At 40.9% G+C, this 15,989-nt stretch overlaps 1 protein-coding gene across 1 annotated transcript in view; it reads right to left on the bottom strand.

Annotated features, from left to right (window-relative positions):
* enc3 (ectodermal-neural cortex 3) overlaps positions 1–14,947 on the bottom strand; it is a 45,976-nt gene extending 31,029 nt beyond the window's left edge. The window contains exons 1-2 of the mRNA XM_061883098.1: positions 14,679–14,947; positions 3,937–4,967 (exon numbers count right to left, since the gene is read on the bottom strand). Coding sequence (XP_061739082.1) covers positions 3,937–4,959 — 1,023 coding nt within the window. The 5' untranslated portion in view covers positions 4,960–4,967; positions 14,679–14,947. The remainder of the gene's footprint in view (positions 1–3,936; positions 4,968–14,678) is intronic.
* Positions 14,948–15,989: the final 1,042 nt, after the last annotated feature.

Here is a 15,989-nt window from a genome sequence, read left to right as displayed (position 1 = left end):
CATGTTTCTACGACATTCCTACCGGAAGTTACAAGTAGTTTGGTCTGTGTTTTCTTCCCAAGAGCAGTTTTGTCAGTGTTTTATTCCTAGAAGGCGCTAAAGCGCAATTTTGAGTTTTGGGTTGTGTTTTTTTTTTTATTAGATGGCAATTTTCGCCAGTCCTGATGTGTGTGTAAAATTTGGTGAGTTTTTAAGCATGTTAAGGTGGTCAAATTACAGCTCAAAGAGGCGGCAAGTACCGGAAGTAGCAGACGATGTGCGCGTGACGTCACGGGTTGTGGAGCTCCTCACATCTGAACATTGTTTACAATCATGGCCACCAGCAGCAAGAGCGATTCGGACCGAGAAAGCGACGATTTCCCCATTAATTTGAGCGAGGATGAAAGATTCGTGGATGAGGAAAGTTAGAGTGATGTACTAGGGGGGAAAAAAAGGCGAGGGCAGTGGGAGCGATTCAGGTGTTATTAGACAAATTTACTAGGATAATTCTGGAAAATCCCTTATCTGCTTATTGTGTTACTAGTGTTTTAGTGAAAGTCGGAGGGGTGTGGCCACGGGTAGTGGTGACTGCCAGTGTCTCTGAGGGAAACCCCATTTCTCGACGAGGCGAAGCGAAGGCAGCCGTTGGGGCCGGGCTGAGATTTTTTTTTTTTCCCTTTCCTCCACAGTGGAAGCATCCCATGTTCGGGGGCGGCCGGTCGGAGGAGGCAAGAGAGTCCACAGCTGCCTCTTCGACAGGTGCACGACGAACGACGCAAACTCACCACTCATGTCTACGGTAAGAGCAGACTTATTACCACCATTTTCGCACCAAAACCTGCCGGTTGACATGTGGTAGGGAACCATGTTCGCTTGACCGCTCTGTTCCATAGTAAAGCTTCACCGTCATCTTTCGGGAATGTAAACAAAGAAACAAGGAAACACCGGCTGTGTTTGTGTCGCTAAAGGCGGCCTCAATTCACCGCCTCCCACCTACATCTTTCTTCTTTGACGTCTCCATTATTAATTGAACAAATTGCAAAAGATTCAGTAACACAGATGTCCAGAATACCGTGGAATTATGCAATTAAAGCAGACGACTTATAGCTGGGATTGGGGCTGGAACAAAATGTCCGCTACAATCAGTGACATCATGCGCACGCGTCGTCATATCGCGACGTTTTCAACAGGATACTTTGACCGAAATTTAAAATTGCAATTTAGTAAACTAAAAAGGCCGTATTGGCATGTGTTGCAATGTTAATATTTCATCATTGATATATAAACTATCAGACTGCGTGGTCGCTAGTAGTGGCTTTCAGTAGGCCGTTTATTTTTCATAGATGAGGTGGCGACTTGTCCAGGGTGTACCCCGCCTTCCGCCCGATTGTAGCTGAGATAGGCGCCAGCGCCCCCCGCGACCCCAAAGGGAATAAGCGGTAGAAAATGGATGGATGGATAGAACAGGGGTCGGAAACCTTTTTGGCTAAGAGAGCCATGAAAGCCCATCCATCCATTTTCTACCGCTTATTATTGAAAGCCAAATATTTCAAAATGTATTTCCATGAGAGCCATATCATAATTTTTTAACACTGAATACAACTAAATGTGTGCATTTTTAAGTAAGACCAACATTTTTAGAGTATAATAGGTCTCTTATTCTTTTTAATAACATTGTTATTCTGAAGCTAACCAATAATAAATCAAATGTCATGTTTGTTGATCATGTTTTTGTTTGGCCATGTGCTGTTTGTCCTTTGGACTCTTTAAGTTCCTGTTTTTTTTCTCCACTCCCTTGTCTGGTTTCCTTGGTTACTCATTTTGTCCACCGGTCTCTTGTGGACAAAATGCCCGCTCACCTGCTTCCCGAGCACTAATCAGAGGCAGTATTTAAGCTCGTCTTTGCCAGTCAGTCGCCCTGTGCTGACTTGCTTCATGCGTTGCCATAGTTCCGTGCTTCATGCCATGCCAAGTAAATTTTGTTTGATTTATGTTCTTAGTCTGTTTATGCGTTAGCTTTGTTCTTTAGCCCAAGTTGTGCCTCCGCTGTGAGCGATTTTTGTTTGTATCTTTTTTTAGTTTAAATTAAATCATGTTTTTACCTAAATGCCATGTCCCGAGTAGTCCGTCTGCCTTCCTGGGGGAATGACCCTGCAGCAAGCTGTAACCCCCCCCCATCGTGACATAAAATACTTCTTACCATTATTGCGACTTCTTGAACAGGTGCGGTAGAAAACGGAAGGATGGATCTAAATGCATGAGAATATTTTATATTTTGCACGTTATTTTTAGCACTGTGATTACCAGCGAAATTATTCATAATTATCGTATTGGTTACTCATTTTGTCCACCTGTCTCTTGTGGACAAAATGCCCGCTCACCTGCTTCCCGAGCACTAATCAGAAGCAGTATTTAAGCTCGTCTTTGCCAGTCAGTCGCCCTGTGCTGACTTGCTTCATGCCTTCCCATAGTTTCGTGCTTCATGCCATGCCAAGTAAATTTTGTTTGATTTATGTTCATAGTCTGTTTGTGCGTTAGCTTTGTTCTTTAGCCCAAGTTGTGCCTCCGCGGTGAGCCATTTTTGTTTGTATCTTTTTTTAGTTAAAATTAAATCATGTTTTTACCTAAATGCCATGTCCGGAGTAGTCCGTCTGCCTTCCTGAGAGAACGACCCTGCAGCAAGCTGTAACCCCCCCACATCGTGACATAAAATACTTCTTACCATTATTGCGACTTCTTGAACAGGTGCGGTAGAAAACGGATGGATAGATCTAAATGCTTGAGAATGTTTTATATTTTGCACGTTATTTTTAGCACTGTGATTACCAGCGAAATTATTCATAATTATCGTATTGGTTACTCATTTTGTCCACCTGTCTCTGGTGGACAAAATGCCCGCTCACCTGCTTCCCGAGCACTAATCAGAGGCAGTATTTAAGCTCGTCTTTGCCAGTCAGTCGCCCTGTGCCGACTTGCTTCATGCCTTGCCATAGTTTCGTGCTTCATGCCATGCCAAGTAAATTTTGTTTGATTTATGTTCTTAGTCTGTTTATGCGTTAGCTTTGTTCCTTAGCCCAAGTTGTGCCTCCGCTGTGAGCGATTTTTGTTTGTATATTTTTTAAGTTAAAATTAAATCATGTTTTTACCTAAATGCCATGTCCCGAGTAGTCCGTCTGCCTTCCTGGGGGAACGACCCTGCAGCAAGCTGTAACCCCCCCCCATCGTGACATAAAATACTTCTTACCATTGTTGCGACTTCTTGAACAGGTGCGGTAGGAAACGGATGGATGGATCTAAATGCATGACAATGTTTTATATTTTGCATGTTATTTTTAGCACTGTGATTACCAGCGAAATTATTCATAATTATCGTATTGGTTACTCATTTTGTCCACCTGTCTCTTGTGGACAAAATACCTGCTCACCTGCTTCCCGAGCACTAATCAGAAGCAGTATTTAAGCTCGTCCTTGCCAGTCAGTCGCCCTGTGCTGACTTGTTTCATGCCTTGCCATAGTTTCGTGCTTCATGCCATGCCAAGTCAATTTTGTTTGATTTATGTTCTTAGTCTGTTTATGCATTAGCTTTGTTCTTTAGCCCAAGTTGTGCCTCCGCTGTGAGCCATTTTTGTTTGTATATTTTTTTAGTTAAAATTAAATCATGTTTTTACCTAAATGCCATGTGAACGACCCCGCAGCAAGCTGCAACCCCCCCCCCCTTGAACAGGTGTGGTAGAAAACGGATGGATGAATATAAATGCATGAGAATGTTTTATATTTTGCACGTTATTTTTAGCACTGTGATTACCAGCGAAATTATTCATAATTATCGCGTTAAGCAATGTCAGCTAAGATTTATCTGAGAGCCAGATGCAGTCATCAAAAGAGCCACATCTGGATCTAGAGCCATAGGTTCCCTACCCCTGGACTAGAAGAAGCCCTGGTTCCCGTAACGTTTACCTTGCAGCCGATGGCGCAGGCGCTGCACTCCTTCCTGGGGCTGGGGATGTCGGTTTTGGGCGTGATCTCTTTGGTCTTGTTGTCGATGACGTAGACCTTGTCGCACATGAAGGTCTGGCCGCCCAGCAGCAGCAGGGCCTGGCTGACCTTCCTGGGCCGGGCGCAGAATCCCGTCACGATGCCGTCGTTCTGCAGGATCCGCATCTTGCAGCGCACGGCGTCCTCCACGATCTCCCGGCCCACCTTGTGGCACATGACCAGCTCCTCCGAGGCCACGTTGTTGAGCAGGTACGTCTCCGGCAGCAGCGCCAGCCGCACGCAGCGCAGCAGCTCCGGCAGCTCGCCGTGCCGCCTCTCCATGTCGGCCTTGACCCAGTCGATGACGGCCTCGTACACCAGGCTCTCGTCCTCCACCTCCAGCTCCTCGCTGAGCGTCAGCTCCCGCACTTTGTCCCTGGGGAGGTTGAGGAAGTCCTCGGTTTTGTAGAGCGTGGCGAAGTCGGCGAGACACATCCTCCACGAGAGCTCGTACAGTCTCTGGCACTGGTGGGCGTCCGACAGCAGCATCATGCCCAGACAGTTGGACTGGTGCAGGTTCTTCTCCAGGAACTCCGCCGCCGCGTCCCGGATGTCGTGGAACTGGAGCATGTCGCCCGCCTCCAGGAGGGACTCCGCGTTCTCCTCGTTGATGATGACCCGCGCCGAGTAGGCGTAGTCCAGCAGCAGCTCCAGCACCTCCGGGTGCAGCGAGTCGTGGAAGTCCACCTCGGTGTCGCGGCTCTCCCGCAGGCCGCCGCTGAACATGGCCTCGAAGTAGCGGCTGCAGGAGGCCAGGACGGCGCGGTGGCACGGGAAGGCCTGCTTCCCGGCCTTCAGGACCACGTCGGTGAAGACCTTGCGCTTGCGGAGCAGGTTGAGCTGCGTCAGGAGGCTGTCGGCGTGCGACGTCTTGTGGAAGAGGTGGATGTTCATGGAGCCCGAGCTGGAGCGGGACTTGCGGTTTTCGTGGCTGCTGACGGACATCTTGGACTCTGAAGGAACGAAACGAGAACCGGCGTTAAGGTCTGAAAATTCACTCGTCGCCACTCAAACAAAGCCCACCTCAAATTAAATGCTCAACAACACTTTTTCCCACTGAAATTGCGGCTAAAAGTTTGCTTTGGTTTTTGTATCCCGCCTTAGTTTTCATACGGGCAAACATTGCACAAACTAATACCATCGTTCCAGTGTCCAAACAAAGAACTCAGTATCCGTGCATTTTCATTGACTGATAAACAATCCATCATGGGGCCAAAGAAAATTGTGAGTGAGAAGGGGAGAAACACTATTGGACACAAAATATTACAAGGGAATTTTTACTTGGAAATAGGGGTGTCGTGATATACCTTATACACTTCGAGTATGATAATGATCTTTGAGCTATATCAGATGATATTTTGACTTTATCAGTGAATTCTCAGAGTTGGTCGCTGATCTAGTGACACATGCTGACAATATAATTATAATGGGGGATTTTAATATCGATCAATCAATCAAACAATGTTTATTTATATAGCTCTAAATCACAAGTGTCTCAAAGGGCTGCCCAAGCCACAACGACATCCTCGGTTCAGAGCCTACATAAGGGCAAAGGAAAAACTCAAAACCCAGTGGGATGTCAATGTGAAGGACTATGAGAAACCTTGGAAGAGACCGAAGATGCGGGTGACCCCCCCCACCTCCAGGCTAGGAGGGACCGGATGCAATGGACGTCAAGTGGGTCACGCATAATATTGTGAAAGTCCAGTCCATAGTGGATCTAACATAATAGTGAGAGTCCAGTCCCTAGTGGGGCCAGCAGGGGACCATCCCGGGCGGAGACGGGTTACCAGCGCATAGATGTCACCAAACAGGCGAGCGGTCCACCCCGGGTCCGGACTCTGACCAAACCTCCACGAGGGAGAGGGGGGCAGAAGAGAAAAGAAAAGAAAAGGCAGATCAACTGGTCTAAAAGGGGGGCCTATTGAAAGGCTACAGTAAAAAAATAAGTTTTAAGATGGGACTTAAATGCTTCTACTGAGGTAGCATCTCCAACTGTTACCGGGAAGGCATTTCAGAGTACTGGAGCCCGAATAGAAAACGCTCTATAGCTATTTCAGCTTTATCAAATGATATTTGGACTTTATCAGTGAATTCTCAGAGTTTGTCGCTGATCTAGTGACACACGCCGACAATATACTTATAATGGGGGACTTTAATATCCATATGAATACCCAGTCGGACCCTCCGTGCGTGGCGCTCCAGGCTATAATTGCTAGCTGTGGTCCTACACGAATAAATGAACCCACGCGTCGCAACGGTAATACGGTAGATCTAGTGCTTGTCAGGGGTGTCACCACCTCCAAAGTTATGATACTCCCGTATACTAAAGTGATGCCTGATCATTACTTTAAAAAATTCAAAGTTCTGACTCAATGTCAACAAGCTAATAATAATAATATTAATAATAATAATAATAACTGCTTTAGCAGCCGCAAAAAAAAAAGGCATACCCCATGGTTTACAGAAGAAACTGGCCGATACTGACATTGATCTGATACCTTATCGGCAGCAATCGTACATATTTGTATTATTTCACAGAGAGGAATGTGGGGAAAACTTTGATCAAGTGAAATGAGTCAAACAGACTACATTATTATTAACCGTTGTTTTTTGTCAGCACCGAGTAGTCAGAATAATTCATGAAGTTTAGTTCATTAAGCTGCGGACACAATTGTTACTGGATACTTTATAAGTATAACAATACTTATATAATATAAATATAAATGAAAAACTGTGCTTTTTTTGAAAAGCAAAGGCTACTGGAATATTAAAAAAATGTCAATATTCAATAAAAAAATTACTTTATTTGAAAAACATGTCTAAATATTTATTCTAGGCTATTTATGCAATATTAAAAAAAATGTGAAAAACTGCATTCGGTATTCGGTATAGCGTTTAAATTTTATTCGGCTTCGGCCACAAATTTTCATTTCGGTGCATCCCTAAAATAAATCCAGAAATAGGGCTGAGCAATAAATAGATATCAATATATATTGCCTGCGATGAGGTGGCGACTTGTCCAGGGTGTACGCTGCCTTCCGCCCGATTGTAGCTGAGACAGGCGCCAGCGTCCCCCGCGACCCCGAAAGGGAATAAGCGGTAGAAAATGGATGGATGGATATATATTGCGATACACGTTATCGATATCAATAAAAAAAAGCAATCAATTATTATTTCATACTTCTTTTTTCGGAAGAACACGGGAGTATGGAAGCTAGGTCGGTTGCACCAACATAGGAACTCGCTCTCTGGTTAACGAGCAACGCAGGAAGTGATCGCCGATCAGTGGGAGTGGCACGCTGACAGCCAATCGGGTGACAGTATCAACTATCACGTTCGGTCGATCCTTTGCATGGAAGAGAAAGTCAAAATGAATAAATCGAGGATAAAAGAGGAAAAGTCAAATGGACAGGACCCTGCTCGCCCTTTAGAGCACAGCTGTAACTTCCATATTATTTTTGGACCTTAATTTTTGATTTTACAATAGTGTTTACATTTCATATGTTTCCCCCCCTGGTTCTTAATTTCCATAGGGCATAAAAAATATCAATAACCATCGATACTTACATGGCGATACAGTTTTTGCCCAGCCCTAACAGGAAATGCCTAAAATGGACATATGACGTGTGTATACAAACATAATATATTCCAATAAAAGTCTGCTCCATGTGTCACCGGGGGGGTGGAATGAACTTTAGTCCGTTAAAAGGCGAGCAGACACAACACACCCTTGTAGAAAATCCCAATAAAATGTGTGTGACGGTGCACACGAGCGGCCTTTGCACGCGCTCCTGCTCCTTACATCATACTTTTCCACCCCTATAAACTTTACAAAAGGCAGGATTACATTTTTTTAAAGCAGACATAAGCAGTCATGTCTGGCTTCTTTCAGGAAAAACTACACTAATGTGGAGATAATAAATCACAATTACAATCCAAAATGACTGGCAAAAACAGCTGTAAGAAGCCCTAGCATACATGAATAGAATAGAATAGAAAACAATAGAAGGTACTTTATTGATTAAAAAGTGTTGCCTTGCCATACATTCATTTACTTGTGGCGGCTCGCCACAAGTACATTTGAGATGACATCATCGCACCGCCACTTAAATGCATAATCCATCCATCCATTTTCTACCGCTTATACCGCCTATCTCAGCTACAATCGGGCGGAAGGCGGGGTACACCTTGGACAAGTCGCCACTTCATCGCAGGGCCAACACGGATAGACAGACAACATTGACACTCACATTAATGTCTGTAAATGTAGATTTTTGGTACAGTAAATAGCATCGAAACATGATTCATTTACTTGTGGCGGCTCGCCACGAATAGATTAGACGTGACTTTATCCCACCGCCACTTATAAACACACAACAATGTCTGTAAATGTAGCTTTATAGGCGCGTGACTAGCATCGAAACATGATTCATTTACTTGTGGCGGCTCGCCACAGATTCGACGTGACTTTATCCCACCGCCACTCATAAACATACAACAATGTCTGTAAATGTAGCTTTTTGGTACAGTAAATAGCATCGAAACATGATTCATTTACTTGTGGCGGCTCACCACAAATAGATCAGACGTGACTTTATCCCACCGCCACTCATAAACACACAACAATGTCTGTAAATGTAGCTTTTTGGTCGCGTAACTAGCATCGAAACATGATTCATTTACTTGTGGCGGCTCGCCACGAATAGATTACACGTGACTTTATCCCACCGCTACTCATAAACACAAAACAATGTCTGTAAATGTAGCTTTTTGGTCGCGTAACTATCATCGAAATATGATTCATTTACTTGTGGCGGCTCACCACAAATAGATTAGACGTGACTTTATCCCACAGTCACTCATAAACACACAACAATGTCTGTAAATGTAGCTTTTTGGTCGCGTAACTAGCATCGAAACATGATTCATTTACTTGTGGCGGCTCACCACAAATAGATTAGACGTGACTTTATCCCACCGTCACTCATAAACACACAACAATGTCTGTAAATGTAGCTTTTTGGTCGCGTAACTAGCATCGAAACATGATTCATTTACTTGTGGCGGCTCACCACAAATAGATCAGACGTGACTTTATCCCACCGCCACTCAAACACACAACAATGTCTGTAAATGTAGCTTTTTGGTCGCGTAACTAGCATCGAAACATGATTCATTTACTTGTGGCGGCTCGCCACGAATAGATTACACGTGACTTTATCCCACCGCTACTCATAAACACACAACAATGTCTGTAAATGTAGCTTTTTGGTCCCGTAACTAGCATCGAAACATGATTAATTTACTTGTGGCGGCTCACCACAAATAGATTAGACGTGACTTTATCCAACCACCACTCATAAACACACAACAATGTCTGTAAATGTAGCTTTTTGGTCGCGTAACTAGCATCGAAACATGATTCATTTACTTGTGGCGGCTCACCACAAATAGATTAGACGTGACTTTATCCCACTGCCACTCATAAACACAAAAAATGTCTGTAAATGTAGCTTTTTGGTCACGCAACTAGCATCGAAACATGATTCATTTACTTGTGGCGGCTCACCACAAATAGATTAGACGTGACTTTATCCCACCGTCACTCATAAACACACAACAATGTCTGTAAATGTAGCTTTTTGGTCGCGTAACTAGCATCGAAACATGATTCATTTACTTGTGGCGGCTCACCACAAATAGATTAGACGTGACTTTATCCCACCGCCACTCATAAACACACAACAATGTCTGTAAATGTAGGTTTTTGGTCGCGTAACTAGCATCGAAACATGATTCATTTACTTGTGGCGGCTCACCACAAATAGATTAGACGTGACTTTAACCCACAGTCACTCATAAACACACAACAATGTCTGTAAATATAGCTTTTTGGTCGCGTAACTAGCATCGAAACATGATTCATTTATTTGTGGCGGCTCACCACAAATAGATTAGACGTGACTTTATCCCACCGCCACTCATAAACACACAACAACGTCTGTAAATGTAGCTTTTTGGTCACGCAACTAGCATCGAAACATGATTCATTTACTTCTGGCGGCTCACCACAAATAGATTAGATGGGACTTTATCGCACTGCCACTCATAAACACACAACGTCTGTAAATGTAGCTTTTTGGTCGCGTAACTAGCATCAAAACATGATTCATTTACTTGTGGCGGCTCACCACAAATAGATTAGACGTGACTTTATCCCACTGCCACTCATAATCACATCAGAATTTTTGTAAATGTAGCTTCTTGGACAGTAAATAGCATCGAAACAGGATTCATTTACTTGTGGCGGCTCACCACAAATAGATTAGACGTGACTTTATCCCACCGCCACTCATAAACACACAACAATGTCTGTAAAAGTAGCTTTTTGGTACAGTAAATAGCATCGAAACATGATTCATTTACTTGTGGCGGCTCACCACAAATAGATTAGACGTGACTTTATCCCACCGTCACTCAAACACACAACAATGTCCGTAAATGTAGCTTTTTGGTCGCGTAACTAGCATCGAAACATGATTCATTTACTTGTGGCGGCTCACCACAAATAGATTAGACGTGACTTTATCCCACCGCCACTCATAAACACACAACAATGTCTGTAAATGTAGCTTTTTGGTACAGTAAATAGCATCGAAACATGATTCATTTACTTGTGGCGGCTCATCACAAATAGATTAGACGTGACTTTATCCCACCGCCACTCATAAACACACAACAATGTCTGTAAATGTAGCTTTTTGGTCGCGTAACTAGCATCGAAACATGATTCATTTACTTGTGGCGGCTCACCACAAATAGATTAGACGTGACTTTATCCCACCGCCACTCATAAACACACAACAATGTCTGTAAATGTAGCTTTTTGGTCGCGTAACTAGCATCGAAACATGATTCATTTACTTGTGGCGGCTCACCACAAATAGATTAGACGTGACTTTATCCCACCGTCACTCATAAACACACAACAATGTCTGTAAATGTAGCTTTTTGGTCCCGTAACTAGCATCGAAACATGATTCATTTACTTGTGGCGGCTCACCACAAATAGATTAGACGTGACTTTATCCCACCGCCACTCATAAACACACAACAATGTCTGTAAATGTAGCTTTTTGGTCGCGTAACTAGCATCGAAACAGGATTCATTTACTTGTGGCGGCTCACCACAAATAGATTAGACGTGACTTTATCCCACCGCCACTCATAAACACAAACAATGTCTGTAAATGTAGCTTTTTGGTCGCGTAACTAGCATCGAAACATGATTCATTTACTTGTGGCGGCTCACCACAAATAGATTAGACGTGACTTTATCCCACAGTCACTCATAAAGACACAACAATGTCTGTAAATGTAGCTTTTTGGTCGCGTAACTAGCATCGAAACATGATTCATTTACTTGTGGCGGCTCACCACAAATAGATTACACGTGACTTTATCCCACTGCCACTCATAAACACACAACAACGTCTGTAAATGTAGCTTTTTGGTCGCGTAAATAGCATCGAAACATGATTCATTTACTTGTGGCGGCTCACCACAAATAGATTAGACGTGACTTTAACCCACAGTCACTCATAAACATACAACAATGACTGAAAATGTGGCTTTTTGGTACAGTAAATAGCATCGAAACATGATTCATTTACTTGTGGCGGCTCACCACAAATAGATTAGACGTGACTTTATCCCACCGTCACTCATAAACACACAACAATGTCTGTAAATGTAGCTTTTGGGTCGCGTAACTAGCATCGAAACATGATTCATTTACTTGTGGCGGCTCGCCACAAATAGATTAGACGTGACTTTATCCCACCGCCACTCATAAACACACAACAATGGCTATTGCAAGGAATTTAGGGATTTTAACATCTACGGTCCGTAAAATCATCAAAAGGTTCAGAGAATCTGGAGAAATCACTGCACGTAAGCGATGATATGACAGACCTTTGATCCCTCAGGCTGTACTGCATCAAAAACCCACATCAGTGTGTAAAGGATATCACCACATGGGCTCAGGAACACTTCATAAAACCACTGTTAGTAACTACAGTTGGTCGCTACATCTGTAAGTGCAAGTTAAAACTCTGCAATGCAAAACAAAACCCATTTATCAACAACACCAAGGAATGCCGCTGGCTTCGCTGGACCCGAGATCATCTAAGATGGACTGATGCAAAGTGGAAAACTGTTCTGTGGTCTGACGAGTCCACATTTCAAATTATATTTGGAAACTGTGGACCTGGTGTCCTCCGGAACAAAGAGGAAAATAACCTTCAAGATTGTTATAGGCGCGAAGTTCAAAAGCCAGCATGTGTGATGGTATGAGGGTGCATTAGTGCCCAAGGCATGGGTAACTTACACATCTGTGAAGGCACCATTAATGCTGAAAGGTCCATACAGGTTTTGGAGCAACATATGTTGTCATCCAAGCAACGTTATCATGGACGCCCCTGCTTATTTCAGCAAGACAAGTGTTACAACAGCGTGGTTTCGTAGTAAAAGAGTGCGTGTACTTTCCTGGCCCGCCTGCAGTCCAGACCTGTCTCCCATCAAAAATGTGTGGCGAATTATGAAGCGTAAAATACGACAGCGGAGACCCCGGACTGTTAAAACACTGAAACTCTACATAAAACAGGAATGGGAAAGAATTCCACTTTCAAAGCTTCAACAATTAGTTTTCTCAGTTCCCAAACGTTTATTGAGTGTTGTTGAAAGAAAAGGTGATGTAACACAGTGTTGAACATGCCCTTTCCCAACTACTTTGTCACATGTTGCAGCCATGAAATTCTAAGTGAATAATTATTTGCAAAAATAATAAAGTCTTTGTAGTGCATTTAACTGAATATGGGTTGAAAAAGATTTGCAAATATTTGTATTCCGTTTATATTTACATCTGACACAATTTCCCAACTCATATGGAAACGAGGTTTGTACTTGTGGCGGCTTTTTGCTACTGTAAATAGCATCGAAACATCATTCATTTACTTGTGGCGGCACGCCACAAATAGATTTGACATGACTTTATCTCGCCGCCACTCATAAACACATAATAATGTCTGTAATTGTCACTACAGTAGATAGCATGGAAACCTTGTAGGCATCACCACAAGTAGATTGCAGTCCTGTGGGAATCACCCAGTTTACAACCTATATAAAGATTAAGCAAGTTTTATGGAATACAAGCTGATTCATTTTGTTCTAAAAAGGTACGTGTAGTGCAATCATACAAGATCAGTTTATACCTTATTATGCCAAACTCTCATCTTCTATAGCAGGGGTCATCAACGCGGTGCCCGCGGGCACCAGGTGGCCCATAAGGACCAGATGAGTCGCCCGCTGGCCTGTTCTAAAAATAGCAGCACTTACCAGTGAGCTGCCTCTATTTTTTAAATTGTATTTATTTACTAGCAAGCTGGTCTGGCTTTGCTCGACATTTTTAATTCTAAGAGAGACAAAACTCAAATAGAATTTGAAAATCCAAGAAAATATTTTAAAGACTTGGTCTTCACTTGTTTAAATAAATTCATTTATTTTTTTTACTTTGCTTCTTATAACGTTCAGAAAAACAATTAAAGAGAAAAAAATACAACCTTAAAAATGATTTTAGGATTGTTAAACACATATACCTTTTTACCTTTTAAATTCCTTCCTTTTCTTTCCTGACAATTTAAATCAATGTTCAAGTAAATAGCTTTTATTTAAAAAAAAAAATTAAATACATTTTAATATAATTCTTCATCTTAGCTTCTGTTTTTTCGACAAAGAATATTTGTGAAATATTTCTTCAAACTTATGATTAAAATTCAAAAAAACTATCAAATTTAAATCTTATTTCAAAGTCTATTGAATTTCTTTTAAAATTTTTGTTCTGGAAAATCTAGAAAAAAATAATGATTTGTCTTTGTTAGAAATATAGCTTGGTCCAATTTGTTATATATTCTAACAAAATGCAATTAGATTTTAACCTATTTAAAACATGTCATCAAAATTCTAAAATTAATCTTAACCAGGAAAAATTACTAATGATGTTCCATAAATTCTTTTTTAAATTTTTTCAAAAAGATTCGAATTAGCTAGTTTTTCCTCTTCTCTTTTTCCGTTGAATTTTATAGAGTCGAAATTGAAGATAAACTATGTTTCAAAATTTTATTTTCATTTTTTTCCTGTTTTTCCTCATTCAAACCGTTCAATTAAGTGTTTTTTTAATCATTTATTCTCTCCAAAAAACTTTCCGTAAAAGGAAAGAAAATCTACGACGGAATGACGGACAGATATACCCATTTTTCTATATATATATATATAGAGAGAGAGAGAGAGAGAGAGAGAGAGAGAGAGAGAGATATTCATTAAAGGTAAATTGAGCAAATTGGCTATTTCTGGCAATATTTTTAAGTGTGTATCAAACTGGTAGCCCTTGGCATTAATCAGTACCCAAGAAGTAGCTCTTGCTTTCCATTTTCCATGGCCAAAACTTTTAGGAATGCTCCTGAATCAGGTCAACAATAGAACCTTTAAGGGGAGCAGCCTGGTGCAACTTCAACAACAACAAAAAGTCAGTTTTCTTTCAAAATAAAAGACATTCTTCTGACTTTTAATTTGACAGGCTTGAGAACACATGAAGACGGTATTACCGTAATAACGGCAGCGGCGCGTATCCGGATTCTTTTTGTCGACGACTTCACGCTGGAAGTTTGGTTTTCTTTCAATTTGAGCCGAGCAGCATTTCCCAGTCGAGGACGATTCTCTGAGCCGAACTCCTCGACGACTTGTTGTCCATTTGTCTGGATCAGACTCGGCTTAGCAGAGGGGAAGAGGAGTTAGGAGGCGAGTTTAGGAAGCCAGTTAGCTCCAGCACGGCAACTCGGGAGTGAAGGCTTGGTCATGCGCAGTAGAGACCATGCTTTAGAGTTGTAGGTGGGCGGGGCTTAGACAAGTATCTACACCCCTGGGCGGTATTGGGATCTGGCCGATAATTTTCACATCTATTCAGTGTTTGTTATCAAAAATATTAGTTTTTTTTAATCCTTCGCATATTTCTCCTCCTTCTATCCAATGATACGGTGTGTGAGTCATTAAAATTGTTTTTATTCAAATAGATATTCTGTATAAAGGCAGAAGTAATAAATGAATATAAAGTAAAATGGGATTAAAAGTAAATACATTTAATAAGAATAAAAATAAAAACTTAACAAGAGTGATTAAAAAAATAAATGACTAAAAATAAACATAATCTGAAACATACATCTAAAAATAGAATACAGCAGAAGTAATAAATTAACAAAAACAAAAAAATGTATTAAAATTGAGAACCTAACAGGAGTTTTTAAATGTTTAGCAAAAAAAATTACAAAAATGAATAACTAAAAATAAACATAATCTAAAAATATATATATCCAAAACATTAAATAAGGCAGAACCGATAAATAAATATAAAGGAAAATAGTACTAAAAGTAAATCAATTAAATAGACTACAATTAAAAACTTAACAATAGTGATTAAAAAAATAATAACAAACAATAAACATCATCTGAAAATATATCTAAAAATACAATAAGGCAGAAGTAAGAAATAAATAAAAACATATAAATGTATTAAAATTGAGTAAAATTAAGAACCTAACAAGAGTTTTGAAATGTTTAGCAAGAAAAAAGATGACAATAATGAATAACTAAAAATAAACATAATCTAAAAGTATATATATATATAAAACATTAAATAAGGCAGAACAAATAAATAAATATAAAGGAAAATAGTACTAAAAGTAAATCAATTAAATAGAATACAATTAAAAACTTAACAAGAGTGATTAAATAAAATAAATAACTGAAAATAGACATAATCTGAAAAATATATCTAAAAATACAATAAGCCAGAAGTAAGAAATAAATAAAAACATAAAAATGTATTAAAATTGAATAAAATTGAGAACCTAACAAGAGTT

This window comes from Nerophis ophidion, linkage group LG22 (genome assembly GCF_033978795.1).
Source record: "Nerophis ophidion isolate RoL-2023_Sa linkage group LG22, RoL_Noph_v1.0, whole genome shotgun sequence".
In the NCBI taxonomy this organism is placed as follows: Eukaryota; Metazoa; Chordata; class Actinopteri; order Syngnathiformes; family Syngnathidae; genus Nerophis; species Nerophis ophidion.
Note: the sequence above shows the minus strand (reverse complement) of the source record. Positions and strands in the feature narration are given on the sequence as shown.